Below are 21,551 nucleotides of genomic sequence, written 5' to 3'. Positions count from 1 at the left end.
CTTCCAGTAATAACTAATCCCTTGCTCACCCTCTCTGTATCTGACAATTCATGGACAGCCCAATTACAGGAGAGGAAAGTGGCACACCACTTTCAGAGGGTAGACTCAAACACTCAACTACTGCTAAAGGCTTTTGTTTCAGAATACAATTCACTTAAGCAAACAAATTCTGATAATCTACTTTGAGAGCAGACTGTAATAATAAAAAGTTAAATTGCAGCAGCATCGTCTAATAAAGACAGAGTCAAACATGATTACAAAAGTCAGGAGAAAAAAACAGTGTAATTTGAGAAACCTGACAACTATTTATTCTGCATATAATATCCACCGCTTACATTTTTATCCAGTTTTTCATGCCAAGTGTGCTTCTTATTTACTAGTATTTCTGTGCCTTGAGTGACCTCCCAGAGAGCCCAATTCACACCATGACAGCTACACGTGCCAAAGTCTACCAACATGTACATCTCTGTATTTTATACAGAATTATGGCTGGCACAGCTTTGGTGTCAAGGACTTGTGACTAGTTACGCTCACGAAGATCTGGTGAAATCTGTTCATAACTCTACAGGGGTTAAAAAACAAACACAACAGGAGGAACCTTCAGAATGGCATAATGCTCATACACACAAATGTCAGAGAGAATTTTAAATTTGACCTCTCTTAATTCTCAAGTGTTTGATTTTATGGAGTAATGACATGGGCTTTTTTTGTGTAGTGTCTAGTCTGAGGGAAGAGACCTTGAAGGGAATACTTAGAGTGAATTGACAACTAATATACTTCAAGTATCTGCTCAGCAAGATGCATTCTGAGCATGGATCTCTTACAAGACCAAGGGAACCTTTATCTACAATCATAAAAAATTAAATGCAGCGAGGATAAATGTCACATGTTCATGAAGATAATCAGGAACTTCCCTGTACTTTGGAAGGAAATACCCTGTACTTTGTCAAACCACTTTCCTGCTAATGGACAGCTGCTGCTGATACAAGAGATGTCAGATATCCCCAGGCTCTGAAGAATGCTCATGTATAACTAAAAGCTTTCAGATTTATCTCCTGGAGCTGGTGGTAAAATTCTGGGTTAACACAGTGTAAGCCTTCTCTCAAATTGAAGGGCACCCATAGCATATGCTCATGAAAGAAGAGACCAGGTATTAACATTTGCACATTAACACCTCAGGGAGCTCATTAAAACAACTCTCTGCTCCCTCACACCCCAATTCTTCTTTTAGGAGTATATTTGAGATGATGCCACGAGCAAGAGAGAAATCACAACTCTAAAGACAACAAAGTTTGTCTCTTAACTCGCATTCACATTTTCCCATTAAGATTTCTGTCATGGACAGAAAAACAGCTGAATTATCTGATGACTTCCTGTCATCTCTCAGACATATCCAAGACATTCAAATGATTAAGAAATAATCCTGCAACTCCTCTGTGCAGTGTGTGCTGTATTTCACAGCTGCAAACATTACAATCTTCAATAAAGGGAAGGCAACAATTCCCTTCAAGTCATGAAAGCACTGAGCTCAGTTGTGACTGACTGCAGACAGAGTGTGTTGTGACACATGCAGGAAGCACTATGTTTTATAAGAAGATTATTCTTGCCAACATGATTTTGATAAGGAAGTAATTCTTTGCCAAAAAAAAATGATGTTTGTTTTCCAAATCCTTATATAGTCCTTAGCACTCATTTATTTGAGCTTCCACTTGTACATAGTGCCATAGAGCAAAACTCTTTGATAGAAAAGGAACACCAAGCATGGGAATGGAGGGCCATGCCTGATTCATCCATTATACAATGAAGCAAAACCACACTCTTAGGATAATATCAAAGATACCAATAAAATTAATACCAGAGAGTTTTATAAAATATTTATTTTGAAAAAAATCACTCTGTACAAATTTAACATTCTCAACACCAAAGTTTTATAAAAATGCTAACACAACAGAAAGACGAGTGAAACATTAAACTGTTCTTAAATTACAAAGGAACAGATTCATTCTCAAGAAGCTACTGTAATTCTAAACAGTAAAGAGAACTTGATAAGATTTCATTTTTTCTCTATTACAGACAAACACATGTATCAAAGGATGACTTTTTCCATCCTTTTATAAACTTCTCCCCAAACACTGTCCACAACTAAACCAAATACTCTAAATGGTTTACACTTTTACTGTACATAGCTTGTGCTCCAGGAAAGTCAGCACAATTTGATCATCATTTTTTCAGTGCCTAACAAAATCTCACCTCTATAACATTTCATACAAAATTGTCTGTACAAAGCCACATTGCCCATGTAAATTTGAAGCAAACTTAAAAGTTAAGAGCATTTATCTGTGCCTTCAACTTGGCATTATGAAGAGAGTGATTAAGTAAAATTTCACAGAGTAAGACAGTAACTTGGATTGCTGTATTTTTCTTTTTTTAGTAACTACTATTGATAAAAAAATTATATACTGCAGGTTATTAGGAATGGCAGGCCCTAAATCTAACAATGCTAGTTTCATAGTCTTCATCATAAAATTAGATTTTTCTGTATATTATTTTTCTCTCTTCATTTTAGTCTATTTGCAAAAGCTGCTGTTGCATATCAACTGCTTAAATGAAAGGAAATGTCTCCTCATGAAATTAGAAACAGTAAAAACGCCATACTACTGTAAACACAGCTAGAATGAAAACTGACAAAATGCAGTGTGACAGGTAAGCCATGGTCTGGAAAGCTTTTTTCACATTTTCTTAACACAAAATATGGCTCACACCACAAACAACAGGAGGAAATAAAAACAAAATAAAAAAACCCAAAACAACAAAAAACAACCTCCCCACCCCTCCCACCAAAACTACTGGAAGTTTCAAGTCACAGCCAGGGGTGCCAGGCGGGGTCCATCCTGCAGAGGTTGTCCAAGCTGTTCGCAGCTGCCACCAGAGTGTTGACTTTGCTTTCCCCTCCCTCAAACTGAGCGAGGTTGTGGAGGCGAGTCATGATGGCAGTCACAGCTTTCTGAACCAGGGAAACCAGCTGCTGGCTGTCCATGTTCTCGGGCTGCCCAGCTGCTGACAGGGGAGACGAGGTGTCCTCTTGGGTTTTTTTGTGCCACGCAATGATTTCATCCCTTAGCACCGTTTTTAGGATGCCGTCAACCTATACAGAGAAGAAAAATCAGATTATTGCACTTAATCCAAAGAACTATCAGGTTCTACCAGGTTACAGAATTGTAACTAGATTTTAGACAACAGCATTTTCCCACTTTTGGTGCCACGTTGCAATTTCAGACTTTTCAAGGCGAGTGTGGCTTCCAAACATCTTTATTATTTCCTCTCCAGTTGTTTCTCTTCAGAAAAGGTTTCCATTACAAAAACACAACACAATGACTCCTACAGGAATTAACAACATATATCAAGATATTGATACACACATACAGTTGGTTGGGTATATGCTATTTTTAAATTATTCAACTAAATTCATGGCTTTTACCACACACACACAGAAATCTTGGGCAAAGATTTGGAGTCCTTTGAAAAGCTGGAGGAGTTTTTTTTTTCAGTCATTGCACTCTCAGGGAGTATTTTTTTCTGCTACATGGGGAAAGAACACTGACTACAACACCCATACACATATGTATCTAATATATATACACATATATGTTATACAGGCCAGTTTCATCCTTGGATGAAAAAGACATAACTGCAACAAATACTTTCCTATTTTTTCTCATCACTGAGTTGAGTTACTGGTGTTCATCTGCCAACTCCAACAGACCCAAGCTTCTAAAGCAAACTTTTATGTGTCCAGTCTGAGTCAAAATAAACATTTACACATAACAAATAAAGCATTTCCAAAAATTTCCAACATTTCAGCTGGCTTTTGTGATGAACTCAGGGTAAAATTTTAAAACAAATACCATCATTCAGTTCCTACCTTCACCAAAAAAGTGCTGCTTCATCTATAAATTGTTAAATACAAACCTGCAAATAACCTTGCAGAAGGTATACAAACCTTGAAGTTTGGCTGTGCAAAGCAGCGAGCCACTGCAATCATGGATGCAGTGAGGGGCCCCGACACCCCGATGGTGGTGAGAAACTCCGAGATGTTTGGGGTGAGCCGGAACGGAACGGGACGATTGGCATCCAAATCTCCAGTGGCATCGTTAATGTCAAAGCGAAAGTAAGCCACGTTGAGCTTGCCAGTGTCCTGGGTTTAACAGAAAAATGCACAAAAGCAATTAAACAAACTGATTTTTGTTCATGGAACCCAAAGCAGTTGGATTTTTGTGTCTGTTAATACTGAGTCCCAATAGTACTTCAATAGCTTTTCACTCGTTTAGCCAAACAACTTTTAAGCAATGAAGTAATAAATAATGGCACCCACAAAGGTAAGTATTCCTCTCAAAATGTTGTGTCCAAACCCCTTACTAAATACAAGTAATACTAAACTTAAGGAATAGATTCCTCTGGATCCTGATCTGTACAGAGTCACTGCCAATAGACCTCTGGGACAACATTCAGTGTCCGAAGTTCACTCTGGGTAAACAGCTGAACACCTAACAGAGCAATCAAAAAATCCTAATTGCTATACAGACTGTAGCTCTCCATGCATTAAAATGACATTGAGACTTCAATAAATGCCACCTTTGCTCTTTTTTTAAGGTGGAAAACCTCATTTTAGATGTTGGGTTAAAACAGAGAAATCATGAATAGGAGTTGTAGCTTGATAGATACACTCAGAGAATGGTATTTGAAAATGGGTATAGCTCTTTAAGAAAATGAAGCTCTAAATTTTATTTTTCTTACACTTAATTGATTTAATACAAAGGTATTTTCAAAGCAATATATTTGAAAGAAGACTAAAAAGAGAGACTTATCAGACATTTACATGAAGAGTTCCAATATCTAAGAACAATTTCACAAAGCTCTAAACTCTCACCATGGAAGGCAGAGTTGATGTCCACAGGGGCTGCAGGTTAAAGCACTCCCTACAGGATGTGCAATCACACAGAAATAAAAAGCCTACTGAAATGCACTGTTCATTCTCTGAGCTGAACTTTGACTCATTTCAAAAGCACAGTGCCAATATCCATCTGATCCAAGACAAGAGAAGGAACAGAAGCACACCTGGGCAATCTGCAGCATCTCAGGGTTGAGCCTGTTGAGATGAAAGATGAACTCTGCAAAGCCAATGAGGGCTAACTGGATGGTGAACATCTTCCGGAAGGTCCAGTAATCCGTGGCGTTGGGGAAGGTGTGCAGAGCCCACTCCTTGAGCATGCTGCGAGGCACCATATTACTCTGCACCTCCTTCAGGATGTCTCTGAGAACCTGCACAGCAAAAGGGTTAGGAGGAAAAAGGCATTTTTCATGCTCTTCTTAGCAGCAGACAAATCGACCTAAAGCAACTACCAATCTGCTCTTAATTGCTGCATCTCGTTTTAGGAAAAGTTAAGGAAAAAAAACCTCTACCAAAATATTTGATTACTATAGCATATACTAGCCTAATTTGTTAGAAAAATAAATAAAATTAGGATCTGTTCTGTTACACCAGAAAGCATGATAGTCATGTTGACTTCAATTAAATGATTGTTAAAGCTTCAAAAATAAGAATTCTGAAAACAGAAATAAATGTTACATAGCACTTCCATTTTTATCTTGTAACAAAGAAAGTCTGAGACAATTGTTTAAATTAAGTTTGTAATACATATTTACTGTGTATTTTTTAATAGCTGTACTTGGAGTGGGACTGGCATTTCATGTATGAATTTCCACTAATCCTAAGGAAAAAAAACAAAACCACCTTATATATCACAACAGGTTGTTTGGTGGAGGTTACAGAGAGAGGAAGCTTTGTTCTTTCTGAGTACTTCATTTATTAGATGAGATTGCCCACCTGCTCCTGTTTGGCTTAGACAAATGGATGCACTGCCAATTTTAAGAGAAACATTAGAAGAACATGGGAAGCCTGCCTCACATACCATGCTGTAGCTGCTTATGTAAATTAGGAATGCTGCTTCCCATGCTGTCAATTATTTTTAAAACACTACATGAGAGCAAAAAAATCAATAAGCACCCCGCCTGTTTTCAGTTGTATTTATCCAAACAACTTCTAGCAATAAAAATACAGCTTTTTTTTTAAATAAAATCTTTCCAAGATAACCAAAAACTCCAAAGAGATATAGAGCTCTCATTATGCAAAATCAAAATAAAGTGCAAAAAAAATCCAAATGCCATTAGTGTGCCATGTATCTGTCATCTAATGACATCTACCAAACACACACGTCCCTGCTAAGCTGAACTGCCTTAGGCTCTAGTGAATATCTCTATTTCCTATAGAAAACCTTTTAGCAAGGTCCTAGCGTTCTATATGACAATAACTTAAATGTGTCATAATCCGTTATCTCTTTTCTAAACTCCAAAATATTCTGTTATTTAGTACATAATGAACTTCCTAAGTTCTGAAGAAGCGCTGCTGGTGAAAACCCAGGGTGAACTTGCCCCTGGCCCAGCAGGGAGCTGGGGAGAGGCCAGGGTGAAGCCCCGTGGTACCTGGTGACTGGCCTGCGTGCCCCGAGCCTGCACGGTGGCCAGCCGGTCGTAGTAGCGGGAGATGGGGTTGTCGTGCTCGATGCCCTTCTTGGCACAGCGCTGCTTGTAGATCTCCACCAGTGACAGGGACGAGGGGTTGTCCTCCACCAGCCGCATCTGCGGGGACACCGCCACCACCCGCGGCACTGCGCGGAGAGAGCAGAGCACAACCGAGCTCGTCCGCGTCCCGAACGCTGACACCCAACCCTTGAAACGCAACCCCGGTAATCAAATGAAGCCCAGCAACAGAGAATTTTAATGCTGTGCTCGTAATTAATTTACAAGATCATGTGAAAAAGGATTACAGCAGGGTTTTTTTTATCTTAACAGAAATATCAACTGTATTTTCCCAAAAAAAATTGAGCACTCATCATTCTTCCTATTTTTCTTTACCTTCAGGAAAGGGTAAATACTTTGTTCAGATGAAATTCAGCAGAAAAAAGAAAAAAGAAAATATTTCTTCTGTGTTACGTGGAAGACGTAAAAGAAATTCAGTATTCATATATCACAACTCAGGGAGAAAAGGTTTTGCTCTGTCCCTCCTCAGCTGTCTCTATGTGTTTATTCTGAAGTATGTGCACCCACTTCCACACCAACAGGCCCAGTAGGCATCTCTATCTTAAACATCCACAAGTGCACTTGATACCATAAGCAATGCACATAAGCATTCTAAAAACACCCCAGATCCCCTGCAATCAGCTGCACTTCTCCAAAGGGGTGCTACAGCTCCAGACAAGACTAATCACCCAGACAGAAGTGAATTTACCTTCTGAATATTCAAAAACCCCCAACTATTATAACCCTTGAGCGCAACATACATTCAAAAACACCACAGATCTCTCTCTTTTCGGTACCTGTGAAAAACAAATGTCTTTTGGTGGTCTCCTTCCTCTTCTCCAGGCAGGGGTTGAGGAGCCGGAGGAGCTGCAGGACCCGCTCCTCGCGGCGCGACTCGGTCAGGCAGGCGTCGTTCATCACCAGGTAGGGGTAGATCTTCCCGTTGTGCCCGCGGATGTACAGCCTGCGGGCGGCCGTGTTGTGCTTCTGCACGATCTCCACCCTCGGCATGAACCTGCCAGGATCATTTGGTCAGACCTCTACAACTGTTCTGAACAACAGGATCTCTAGTGGTTACAACAAAAGCACAGATCCCAACTTACAGCAACGTACAAGAAAACCAAATATGCTCTAAACAGTGCAGGTGTTCAGAGATTAAATGTAACATTGAAGGAGGATAAATTAAAAAGGTCTTTCAAAGTTTGACTATATTTGTAATACATATAGAAAAATATCTACTATAAAATACCCATCCACTTTTGCAGGATGGATGGATGGATGGAGCTTTAATTTAGGTTACCTTGCTATCTTGATGTAGTAATGTGTTGGCTTTGGCATAAGGAATTCTCCAGGTATCTCCACTTCTGCAGTTTGAGCCGAAAAGTTGCTTAGAAAGCGACACTTTTCCTCTATAAGGAAGAACTTTGGAAGCTGCTTCGTTTTGGCCTCCAGAATTTTGATCCATTTCTTTAGTTTGGAGATAAGGTTGTGGAGTTTCATTGACCCTGGCACACTGAAGTCAAAATCTAAAAAAAAAACAGCCACACCAAATCAAATCACCCAATTCAACAGTGCAAACCAAACACACACACCCACTAAGCTTAACTGCCTTTAAAAGACAGGCTCTACTGAATCTTTCTATTCTCCATAGAAAATCTTTTAACACAATCCTAGCATTAGATATAACAATAATTTAAATCTGTCAGAATCTGCTACCTCTTTTCTGTATACAACTCTAAAATATTCTTTTATTAAGTACATATTGAACTTCCTAAGATTTTCCTGTTTTACAGTCACACAAACATTGAAAAGCATATAGTGAAAAATTTAAATACCATTACTGTATTGAATTCTCTATTGCAACCAGACATACAGCATAGAAAGAAAGCAGTAAAACCCCAAATTATTAGATCAGACCACTTAGTGAAAGAGGAAAAGTAGGCTTATTTTATAGCACTATAATTTTCTACCTGTTTCATTACAAGTCATTTATTTATTTATTTTAAACCAGTGGAGACTTTTTACTTCTAAAAGGAATGAAAAAGCCCCAGTTGAGGATACAGCACAGAACCTGTGAGGAACTGCAGGACAAATAATAAAATTGCTATTATTACTATTCTCCTCCTCTCAGCTGCAAGAAAATTCTTATTCTTTCCTGTCTTAGACAACAATTGAAAGACACTACAGGAAGAATCGCCACAGCAGCCCAAGAAAAAATGACAATATTATGCAAACAGCCTGCTCTTTCCACTGCAATGTTAACAGTATTACACAGTGAGAATATCTCCTTTAATCCACATGCAGGTGAAGAAGGAACTTTCTCAAGGTCAATACATGGACTTCAGTACATTATACAAGTAATTCTGTAACAGGAGTCACTGCAATACTGAGCATTTTCTGGGCCACACCAACACCATCTTCCCAACATTGCTCTCACTACAGTTTCAGACTAAAGAAATAAAAAATAAATAAATGTCTTTGAATTTCCCACAGGAGGGAAAATGAATAAACCACATACATGAAATGATGGCTCAGCACTTCAGTGCCACAACAATGAAAGATTAAACACACTTGGATAAGAAGACAAACTACTCTCTGTAAACCTCATTAGTTATGGCATCCCAAACTGAGCAACTTAACCAAGAGACTTCAATTTTTGAACTCATCTCCACTCCCCAGAAAATGCCATTTTAAGTTCAACATGTCTCAAGATAAAAAGCAACTGAAAAAAACCAGAGAATGACAATTCAGTATTTCTGACATTTACAGCTAGAGCAGAACAGAATCTTCAGTATTATTTAAAACAACAGAAAATTAAGTCTTAAAAAGGAATTTAAATTTTCTTGCAGAACCTTCATTTCAATATGCTACGTACACTCAGTATTTTCCCAAGTTGACAAAAATACCAAAAACCAAACAAACATGAGTGCTGCTCAGAAAATTTGACCACATAAATATGCTACAAGCATCTGCCTGCAAGTGTGCCAAGAGTGAATTAAGTATGTGCACACAGTAATTACTGCATATAAAAGTTTTTTTCAACAACAATTAAACCACTCAAAATTCTGATTGTCCAAAACACTTACTCCTACAAACAACTTAAAACATTCATTTAGCCAGCAGAGTTCCTGTCATTCTATACATTCAGCCTTCTAAGTTCTTTTCTTTAATCCAGGATTCTAATGCCAAAGAAAACAATGCACCTTAGGATTGCTTTCATTTTGCTGCTCTGTTACTTCAATAAATATGAGAGAACATATTACCCAACATATTTCACTGTGTATTCACAATAAACTGATATGCTAAAAGCTTTCAGTGAAAGACCTGAGTCTTCCAGCCTAAAACAGAGCAAAAAACCAGCTCATCCAAAATCTTTTCCACTTCTGTAAGAAAAAAGTCTATAATGAAAAATAGGGTTTCATATTTATGGATGTAATATTCCCTTTTCTTTTTCTGCCTGCTGTGGGCAGTGCATCTATTGCAATATCACTGTAAAACATTCTTATTAAAATCCCAAGCCTACCCTCTAGTGAGCAGTGGGAGTAAATAATTTCATCAAAGTGACAAAATTATTGCATCATTTATCTCCCGATTCTCTGAAGTGCAGGAAAGTACCCTCAAACTGCAACTAGTTTTTGTGCTAATGTGAATCAGCCAAGAGGTAAAAACACGCATCAATATATTTTCTTTACAAAAAAAAGTCACTCAGTTCACCACAAGAGCAGCTCTGGTTTGTTGAATGCCTATTTTAGGAGTTTTGTTGTTCTTTTGTTTCCCAGTGGCAGATGGGAAAACCAGAGTGTTCAATTAGTCTTTCTGCTCCGTGTCACAGAGAGCCCATCTGAGAAGAAAAATCACTTCAGCTGGAAGAAAGGGCCAAACATTATTTGTGTACAAAGTCTCTGTGCTTTGCAGACACCTTAATCTATACAAACAGTGGTTTTGTTTCAAAAGAAAATCCATTTCTTTGGAAAACACCTTTCTCAAGCTAACACACACTGGGGTCTGAAGTACCTCACTACTTGCACCACCTAGTCCTAAAAATGATGGGAAGTTTTCCCCCTCCATCCTTAATGGAGATTTTCACTGAAGGCCATGGCACAGACAGCAGTGGAAGCAGTTTGCTCTCTCTTCTCACTGCTGCTGAAGTTTCTTGCCACTTTCAATGGGAGGAGAAATGGGGCATAATCTTCTTCCCAGTGAGACTGACCTAAAAAACCCTGATGGCTCTTAACACGCTTTGATTGAAGGCTGTACCATCACTCCTCAGGAAGAAACACCAAAACACATACTCAAGGTAGCAAAATCAGAGTATCAAACCCTCTTTCCCTCCCCAGACCCCTTGACCTACACAACATTAACATGGCATGAAGAAAACAAAGAAGACCTCCACACTAAGACTCCAGAACTGTATTAAAATAACCTTCTGCTACACTGGAATAGCTCTGATCAATCAAAGACAACAGGTTATTAATGCTTTTAGACCAAGCAACAGTTCATTTGAAGATTTTTAAGATTACTCTGAACATGGGAAAAGCCTGATTTCGTTAAATGCTCACATGTCAAGGATCTCCAGCTAAAAAGCCAAGACACCCATCAGGTGAGGTGTCCCTGAGGACTGAGTTGTAAGCGTGGCTGCACAGAGCAGGACAATTCTTTATGTCCATGACACCAGAGAAGATCCAAGCATTTTCCAAAATTGAAGTGCTGTCTTGCCTTTGAAGTTATTATTCAAACACTTTTATATACTCTAACTCCCAGAACTTCCTTCCAATCTCACAAGAACTTTTGGAATAAAACAATAAAGATGAAAAACCTCAGTGAGAGGAAAGCAGAAATACAGAGCAGGACTTCTGGTTTATTACCCAGCTCCAGAAAACCAAGACTGCGTAGACCAGACACCAAGGCCAAATATTATCCATCTCTTTATCTGGATTTCCTGGATAACATCCTGTTACCTAAAAATTACAAGGGAAGCAAAGAAAGAGCTACCAAAGTATGCTATGTTCACTCTTGAGCAAAAGGGGGGAAAAAAGAAAATCCTTTAAAAAGCTGAAAATGAACAGAACTCTTTCCCCTGCCCTCTCCTAACAGTTCAGAGCCACACTTGGGTTTCAAGAGCTTCCTCCTCCCTACAGAAATACCTTGCACACTGAAGGATTCATTGCACTGGGTGACAATGTCTCAAAAAAATTACTGTGCCCTTCAAGGGTGTATTTTGGAACTTTCCATTCAAATTCAGCTTGAGTAGAGAGATGGTTGCAGAAAGAAGCTGATCCAAACTCTAAACTATCATCTGCCCACAAAAGGACAATTGAGGCAGATTTTTTGCTGCTTTCACTGCTTAGAGAGCTCTCAAAGGGAGCATTTTTCAGCATTTTCTATTCTTTGATGTCAAAAGGTTTAGCAGAAAAGGAGAGACAGAACAAAGAACAGATGGTCAAAGAAATACACATTTGAAGTTCTAGAAAAAAATTCAAAGTAAAATTTGTTTTTATAATATAAAATTAGGATGGATAAAGATGACCTATCACAGCTCCAACAGTCCAAACTGCTGCAAATAATTTAGAATATAAGAAATGGTGTGAGAGTCTCCAGTGGCTCCAAATAGGACTCAAAATACAACTCTGATGTTGATGGAAATGATTATGCAACCAAAGCCTGTTGAAAGTGTCTACCAACCATAGCTGTCAACATGAATCTGGGAATAATTGACAAAAAGTTTAGTCCAAGACAGCTCCTTAGCTTGGATACTTTTGAAATGAATGGCAACCACTGTAATTATCTGTCCATCATACAAATGCAGTTGGTACTGAGAATAGGAAAAACAAACATGAACATTGTAGTGTGACAGAAGGACACATCAGGCACGTTCTACAAGGGATTTCTCATGAAGTTTAAACAGCCCTTCAGTACAGTAATTACAGTCCTATTCAGTTATTTACATACATTTTACTATTATTGCAAAATCAATAAAAAAACTTATTTTCATTTTCTGCATTGCAAATTAGATTACAGAAATTATTAAGCATGCTGATTGGTTTAATTCCGTCTGCCTTTCCATATTTAGTTTGTAAATTTAAACACTGAATGTAATAGATTAAAATAAAATCTAATCCAGCACTAAGCAAAATAATTACTTGTATCCTGCAGACACTCATATTTCATCATACTTGAAAAATAAAACATGAAATCTTCACCCAAAAAAGTAATTACTGTTATTTAACTGAAATTCACTAAGAAACACTTTGCATTTGATGACTCTACATGATTTTTATGGCCAGACCAATGTAATACTTTGGTTTATATGTTGTTCCATATAATTCTTTAATTAAGAGAAAAAATCTGAAAAGCTTTATATATCACAAAGATTTGCAAAAAATTAAAATAGCATAAAAAACTAGAAATCCTCTCCATTTTTTGTTTTAACTGAAAATTGTAACTGAATTGTAATTAAACTTTCTTAAATGTTTCTCTAGAAATGTTTTGAAATATTACTTCAGATATTGCAGATTTTAGTCTGGCATTGCATTTACTTTTCTTTTACACCTTGAAAACCCCAGAGCTCTCTGATGCTCACAGGAGAGGAGGACAGTGTGAGAGACCAAAAATAACTCAAATCTAACCAAAACTGAGTGTATCAACAACACTTACAGCAATAAATAAGTGGCATACTACTGTTGCAAGGTAAAGACTATAAACCATTATTAAAAATTCAAATCAAGTCCAAACTTGTATTTAATGTAGAGCATTTCAGCTGGAAGGGATCACCATCCCCAGACCCCTGATCCAGGGCTGCTCCTCAGCCTCTCCTCTCCCATTTACACCTGTACCTGCTATTATTACTCTGTTCTAGGCACAGAATCCAGCACCTGGACTGGTGAAATTTCATCCCATTAATCGTTATCCACTGATTTTTTTTTCCCCTTGTAAGCTCCCATTAAAGACACACAAAGTGTTTCTACTTCCATTTCCCTCCCTAGTACACTTCATCCAGTAAAAATTTAATCATATGGTTCAGGACTTTCATTATCTGCTGTCAGGCAACTGCTGTGCCTCAGAAAGGACATCATGCAATGCATGGCGTGACGAGAAATGTAGGTCACTTCTACAACTCCGTTACTTTCACAGGATTCCCAGCAGCTCCCTGATTTCCACAATATTATCAGCAAAATGCTTGAAAAGACACCCCAAGCCTACTTGTCAAACACTCCCAGTTAGGTTTAAAGAAAAGCCAAGGAATTAATGCAAAACTCAGAATTCTGGCAACCCAAAACACTGATGCCCATCAGTGTCACTTTCTGCCATTATGTGAGCTGTGTGGCCTTAACACATTTCACCAAACAAATCAAGCTTGTAAACAAGCTTTTCTTTGAATTTTAAATCAAGATCAGATACTCAAATATGTAACCACTGGTTAAGAGAAAATGAATGAAGCAAAAAAGCTACTTCCCTTAAGTATCTTTTTTATTAGATCTGATTAAAGTTATTGATTCAATTTACCAGTGATGTAAATTTGGGTAATAGAATTTTTATAATCTAGTTATCCAAAACATTAAAGTAATCTTCCTTATCAGGAGTAGGCTGTTTTGAAAGACTTCACATAAAATCATCAGTTTGGAGTTCTGGGGTGAAAATTTCATTAAATTCTGCCATCACAGTGAGACAGAGATCATTATGGTCCCTCAGATACAGCCAGCAGTTCTGTGCAAATTGCAAAAATATTATACTGAAGCAATCTAATTTATCTTTAAACAAATATGTGATCAAACCACAGTTTTCAATAATAAAAATACAACAATATATTTATTCTCTGGGTTGATGTCTGTTTTCCACTGAATTACAATTATTACTGCACAAAAGACAGGAACAAAACTATTTCAGGTTTGCTAAATGACAGAAAGGTGCCATTTTCTAAATTTTCTCTCAGGAAAGATATTGTAATAAAAAAGCAGAATGCCCACACAGCTGAACTGTGGGGGAAAATTTTCTTGAAATTAACAGCAACATTTAAACAAAATTTAAACATTTACCTGTTGTAAATTGGCCTTTTAACTTCTGGAACACAGGGTCTTGAGCTGTTGCCTGTGCTCTTCTAGCTAGTGACTCTGAGGCTGCACTAGAAAACATGGTGGACACATTAGAGACGTTCTCAAGACCTACTCCAAAGGTGCTGACTAACTTCTTGACAAAATTCAGTGTATGAGGAGTGATTTTGGCATCTGAAACAGCTCCACTTTTCTCAAAGGCAACCGAGTAGCACTTTGCCAAGCCCTGCTGCAGTTGTCTGAGAACCTAAGAATGAAAAACAGAAAAACCAAAATAGTCAAAAAGAACAGGCCTTCTGATTTGACACCAAATATTCATTCCCATACAGCATTTTATAGTAAAATTATGGTCTCAGAAATATCTGCTTAAAACCCTACTCTTAAATTGCATCAGAGGGTCATTCAGAATGACAGCACTGAATTTCATTAGCATGGCAAATATTCAAAGTGAGCAGGGAAATGCTGCTTCACAAAGGACAGCTTGCTCTTTCAACAGCAGCTAACTTCTAGATTTCATATTTTGAGATATATGAAGAAAAGGTGATATGAGGAAACCTTCAAATAAACACTGTGCTAGGCAGACAGAACAGAATAGTCCAACGCTCTGAGAGGCAGGTAACAGCAGAGTGGCGGGTCCATCTGCTCTCTGTTGCAATGCAAATTTCAGGTAATAATCACCACCTGTCACAGACCACCAGATCAAGAAGGAAACTGGTATCTCTGAAACTTAGTGTAAGAATATACATTTTCAGTTAGTAAGAGCAACAGCTTAAATCCTAGAGGCATTCATCACATCAACAGTTCTGCAAAATCCCTGTACTGCTTCCAGAAATAAGCAAGATCCTTAAACTCCAATCAGAAAAGTCAGTTCTACAAACATCAGCTTACTACTCAAAACAAACTGTTACGCTTTGAAGTTTAAAATTAATTCTGGATAAATATTTTGCAGTTAACTTTCCCTTAGATGATCCATACATTGAAGGCAAATACCTCTTCATGCCAGTTCTCTCTGAACCAGACCATCTGATCCACAATGCCTTCCAGAGAGGACAGGAGTGTTGGATGCAATTCCCGCTGCATGTGCATGATCCTGCTGCATCTCCACATTGGGGCAGTGGCTCTGATGGGCCCAGGGTCTGAGGCAGAGTGGGACTGATTTCCAACTGAACTCGGCTGCTGTTGCCCTGAGTCTGGAAAAATTAAAAAGGAAATAAGAATTATCTTTCATGAACTTGATATGTGTCTGTTTGAAATAAAACAAGTTGTTTCAATAATTGGCTTGATATTTACATTAAGTATTGAATATGTATTCCTTATTGAGTTTCAGAAAGATTTTTGTAGAAAGAAAATTGGGGTTTTTTAGAAAGAAGACTCTGCACCAAATCCTATTTAGTGGTCCAGACTTCCCAACATTAAAGCAAAATAAACACTTCTCAAAACTACAAAGGAGGTGTAGCTTTTACATTACCAGCCTATGCTCTTCAAGAAACAGACATTGTTCCATATAGGATGAAATTATTTGAATTATGGGCAGTTTTTTCCCCTTCCCTTTTGAGGAGACCTTTCACACATAACTAAAGAATAAATATATTGATGCCAACAACAGACAAATTGTCATAGTCTGTATATTTTAGCACAAAACATCTCTAGGATGACAACTCCATCAGACAGTGATTAAGCAGAGTTTTGCTTTATCAGAAGACCCCCACTAACTGACACAACCCACCCAACCCAGCAGAGTTTTTTGGCAGAACCTACAGAAAAATATTCTACTGCTGATGGAAAATAATAAATGATTAGGGTATGTGGGCAACTCATTCTGCAAGAGAGTACCCAAACAAAAATAAAACATTATTTAATTAGTGCCCTTTCAAATGTTATACAGAAATTTAGTGAACTAATTCCCAAATGGAAAGGGGAATTAAATAAACAATGTACTTTGTAATAAAGAACACAGAACTGAAATGGGAGTTTTTCAAGTAGTTCTCACAGGATTCCCAGGAACTTATATGGGACAAAAGAACAACTAAATTCTGTGGAATCATTTGACATAACTATTCCAGATGTGATTTGTTCTTGGGAAAAGATTTGTTGTGCAAGTTTCTGAATGCTTTCCCCATCTCCCAAACATTTCTCAAAGCCAACATTGCTTTTATCTGGTGTAAACTGAGATGTTCATTTTACTTGAAAATTCACCATAAGAAGTGATTATGGAGATACTATTTTTACAAGTGTGGCTCCTTTGAAAACAAACTAAATGTTTGTATGCAAACCATGTTGCATGGTTCATGCTTCCAACGAAAAACAGACTGAAGAATCTCAGAAATTTGTGACATTCTCCTGTATTGATAAACCAAGAATTTTCTACTTCTCCACAAATTTATCAAGATAAACATCCAGTAAAGAACATGTGATTCTCAATTATTAAGGTGACATGAGAATGAAAGAAATGAAACTCTTCTAGTTGAGTATCTTATACAAGAAAATTCAAGACAGCTCAAGCCATCTGCAGGTTTAACTTCACAGAAACAAATCAATGCAAGCAAAGGTTATCAAGATTTTTCTTCCTTAGCCTTGCTAAGTGGGTATGTTTTCTAGAGGATCTGTTTTCTCTATAAAATCCAGTGAAACTCAGCATAACAATTAAGTTAGAAAGAGCTCAAACAATGTTATGAGGACCAAACTCACCACTCTTGTAGCGCTCTCGCTGTTCTATCTTCAAGGTCAAATAGAGGGTCCTGATAGGGAAATAAACAGCCTGGGGATAGACTCTTCCCACCTATTTGGAGATACACATTTCCCAGTTAAGGAATACTGACTACAGATCACATCAACACAGACTTATTCTCTTGTAAATGAGCCCAATTCAGGAATAATCAGCTCTTTGTATTAAATAACAGCTTATGGAAATTAAAGATTCTTTCAGTAACAGAAACCTGAAGAGGATGAATTGGTAGCTCCCTGCACACACTGTTAAGACATTACCTAATTAGGGTTTCCAGATCATATTGCCTAATAAACCTGAAAGCAGCATAATGTCAGAGCCCCAGCTGAGCCAGCTCAAAGATCTTACTCATGTGCATAATGGAAGAAAAACAGACATAATGACAGCGGTTACTCTTTAAATTAGGCCACAACTCCCAGCAAGCCCCACGATACTTGATAAGAAAGCCCATTAGAGAGTAACTTTACTCCACCTAATTGTGGCACTTAATGTAAGGGATACCAACTGCACCCAAAAATAAAAACAGGATTTTATGGCTTCCATTAAAAAAAAAAAAAACAAAACCCTAAAGAGATGTTGACATTCAGCAGCCCATTTAAATCTGTAAATCTAAGTATCTATTAAAGGAAAGAAACCATGTGTCTACTACCTGAAATTGAACACATCTTAAGACATCATTTGAGGCCTCTTCAGCCACAATTTTAATAAATCATAGATCCTTTCTCCATCCAAATGGATATAGTAAGTGGGGAAAATGTTGCAATGGCACTGAAGGATTCGGTAATTTGATATTTATGACGTATCACTAAGCTGACACACACATGCTTCACGCAGTAGCACAAAAGCCTAAGCTCCAACTAAGTATGACTCCTGAGAAAACACTCACTTCTAATAATTTTATACAGATCTCAACAAATAAAAACATGTCTACAACGTGTTGAAATGAGTTTTTTCTGTCAGAAGACACTAGAGCACACCAGTGTTGCCACACAATAACAAGTCAGATCCATCCAAGTTTGCCTTACCTATTTGGCACCTTAAGCTGCTTGGGAGCATGGTCTCTTCAAAGTCACATTTTAATTTTATGAAGAGAGGGAAGGAAACATGAGTTTCTCTGCACAGACATACCTATCTAGAGCTGTGCACACTCATGCCAACACAAATGCTACAAAAATGGATGTTCTCAGAAGTCTAACAGAGTAAAGGCAGGGGATAGTATAAAAGGAGCTTGATCTCACATGATCAAAAAATGCCCTGAACTGGAAGGGACCTACATGGTCAGGAAGTCCACATCTCAAAAACCAAGAGGGGAGGGAAAGAAAAGAGTTCTGTGAGGAATTCAGCACAACAGTTGTCCTGTGCCAGTTTCCAGGAAACAGTGGAGCAGTGCAGGCCTGGAATTCAGGTATTGTGAGAGCTTCCCAGGGCCACCTGTGCATTAATGGGACTTCACATCCATTTTACATCAACCTGAATGAACAAACACCAAAACACTTCCAGACAGAGTTTGCCCTTTAGCTACTAACACTAACCATTCTTTACTCCTACGTTACAAGCATTTTTAACTATGTATTTTATGTGTTCTATATCATTCACAAAAATATATTAAATAGAATTCCAGAGAGACTGCGAGCATTTGCCTCATGCAGATAGGATTCAATTTCACTGGATTTAAACTCAGTAAGTAAAACTCACTTTGAAATTTAAAATAATCCTGCTTAAAGGCAGAAATTACCATTTTTTAACACATCAACAGTTGCAAACAATACCATTGTTAAAGCTTGGCATTTTTGTAATTTGCTTCAAAAAATATTCGTGTCTTATCTTGCCAACAAAGATTAGAGACAATAGAGAATTAGAGATTATCTCCTGTACCTGACTGATGAGGTTGAGGAGGAGTTTGCCCTCTGAGCCAACCAGGCACGTCAGCAGCTGTGGGATCCAGGCCAGCCACTGGATGGGTGGGACACCAATACAATACTTGTCCACTGCATCTGCCAAGGTGTTCTTATCATCATCAAAACTCAGCAGCCAAAGAACCTAGAAGAGAATTTCAAGAGGATCTCTCAGTGCTTAAACTGAAGACACATCAATCATTACGATGCACAAAAGCAGAGATATTTTATTAATATGACTGTGGAGTCCTTGTAGGTGTTAAAGCTGCCTCAGAGACTAGAGCTTAAATTCATTATGCCTGGCCAATGCTATTTTTTCCCTCTGAAATAATATTTAAAGAATATAAAAAATAAACGTAAGTGTGCTCCTTGCTATGAAATAAGACAATAAAGAGCAAATGAACTTGACTACATTCAAGAAATTCTTTGGGTTTTTGGCTGGGGGTGTGGATATAAATTTGGGCAATTTTATAGAACCTAAAATATGCAACTCAGATAAATGAACCTTGATTGAAGAACTTGATTATTTCTTTGAGTGTTCTTAATTATTTTAACTGTCCACCCCTAGTTTAATTTAAATATAAATATATTAAGCATTGACTAAAAATCATTAACTATTATGCAACTAGACAGAGAGAATAATAAACTTCAGAGCACTGTTGAAGCCACCTTGAATCTCAAACAATATTTTCTGTGTTTGTTTCATGGTCAGAACAGATTGTCTTCCCTGGTCTGGTACAATTTTTTAATTTACTTCATGAGAGAGATTAAGTATCTCCAAACTGAGAAATGTAAAACACAAATAGCTTTTTTTTGGCCAATATTTTGCTGAATTTCAGAGTAAAACTGTATAGAAAATGTTTATCTGGAATAAAATACTATTATTAGGTAAACTTCAATATTATTTATCCATAGCAATGATAAACAGACCTCAAACTATGTTACTTTTCAAAGGACCAAAGGATGCCTTTTGGCAAGTATTTCACCACACAATGCAGTAGAAATTCTGGCTGTGATTTGTCCTCTTCCTCCTACAGAAAGGTTCCACATTTAAAGGAAACCCCAGCCATCCCACTTTAGTAAAAAACCCCTAAATGAATTATGAGCAACCGCACACAGCCCTTCCATCTAAATTAAAGCTTTCCCTCAGTAACCCTTTCTCTAATTGCAAACATTTGAGCACTGGGCATCATCCCAGCCCTTCCCGAGGGGGTGATTCCTTTTTAAGCTCCTAGACCTCACCTTTGCCAAGTATTTCCTGGATTTGCTCTCGTTCTGATGGCGACAGGCGTGCAGGTAGCAGGTGATGGCAGACACCCCCAGGTGAAGCTGCCGCTCCTTCACAAAGATATTCTCCAGGTAATCCCCCCACATGGCCCACGCCTTTACCAGCACGTCGTGCATTTGCACAGCTGCAGAAAAAGCTTTGTTTGCTTCTTCAGACCTGCGTGGTGGCAAGGAAGAATATGAGTTTTATATAATTTAGTAACTCTTTGCTAGTGTAAGTCAGATTTCTAATAAGGCACGCAATTGGTTTCTTAATACACAGTGATATTTTCTGCATTAAGTTCTCTAGTAAGATCCCTGAGAACTATTTTGTCATTGATTTCCATAAAGTTCAGCACCTACAAAAGAAAATGCCTCTTAATGAAAACAGTTTTGTGTTAAAAATCTCCACATACTCGCTTGAAAAAAGAAAAAAATCTTCCAGTGCACTGCAGTGGCAACCCAAGCAGTGAAACTGGAAGAAAGAAAGGCAAATGGTAACACACAGGGAGTGGAAGCAAAATCATTTAAACATGCTGCTTCACTGAGCAAAAAAAGGAGTAAAGCACCACTGGGGAGATGTTATTGAAGTTATCTTTCAGAGAAGTGCATATTACTTAACTCCTCTTCCAGAGAAGTCATAAAAAATTTTACATCATTCCCACAGCTGTAAAATTTTTTTCAACTGGAAAAGTGAAAGAATTTGAAGGTTAATCACACAGTTCTGGGTAACCAAAAGATTATTTGTTTGTTACTTCTGGGGCTTTCTCCATGTTTCCTCAAGTGTCACAAGTCCAAAATCTGGCATGATTCATCCCAATATCTATATAGCCCTTGAATCTATGTTACTTGTTAGGCATAAAAATAAAGGATGGGAAAACTCACATAAGCATTACCAAAATGAAGAAACAAAGTATTTCAAGACTCCTTATTAACAAAAAGAGCTTCACTTCTCTCTTGCAGAATAAGCATTGAAATAAA

At 37.8% G+C, this 21,551-nt stretch overlaps 1 protein-coding gene across 3 annotated transcripts in view; it reads right to left on the bottom strand.

The window, feature by feature from the left end:
* Positions 1–1,859: 1,859 nt before the first annotated feature.
* The window catches only part of TRRAP (transformation/transcription domain associated protein), a 74,244-nt gene continuing 54,552 nt past the window's right edge, over positions 1,860–21,551 (bottom strand). For all 3 annotated transcript variants that reach the window (XM_015643017.3, XM_015643019.3, XM_015643018.3), the window contains 11 exons: positions 20,547–20,748; positions 19,285–19,449; positions 17,373–17,463; positions 15,675–15,874; positions 14,670–14,931; positions 7,937–8,162; positions 7,434–7,651; positions 6,541–6,725; positions 5,116–5,319; positions 4,001–4,195; positions 1,860–3,145 (listed from right to left, as the gene is read on the bottom strand). In XM_015643017.3, coding sequence (XP_015498503.1) covers positions 2,861–3,145; positions 4,001–4,195; positions 5,116–5,319; positions 6,541–6,725; positions 7,434–7,651; positions 7,937–8,162; positions 14,670–14,931; positions 15,675–15,874; positions 17,373–17,463; positions 19,285–19,449; positions 20,547–20,748 — 2,233 coding nt within the window. In that variant the 3' untranslated portion in view covers positions 1,860–2,860. The remainder of the gene's footprint in view (positions 3,146–4,000; positions 4,196–5,115; positions 5,320–6,540; positions 6,726–7,433; positions 7,652–7,936; positions 8,163–14,669; positions 14,932–15,674; positions 15,875–17,372; positions 17,464–19,284; positions 19,450–20,546; positions 20,749–21,551) is intronic.

The sequence above is a fragment of the Parus major genome, chromosome 14 (assembly GCF_001522545.3).
Source record: "Parus major isolate Abel chromosome 14, Parus_major1.1, whole genome shotgun sequence".
Classification (NCBI taxonomy): domain Eukaryota; kingdom Metazoa; phylum Chordata; class Aves; order Passeriformes; family Paridae; genus Parus; species Parus major.
Note: the sequence above shows the minus strand (reverse complement) of the source record. Positions and strands in the feature narration are given on the sequence as shown.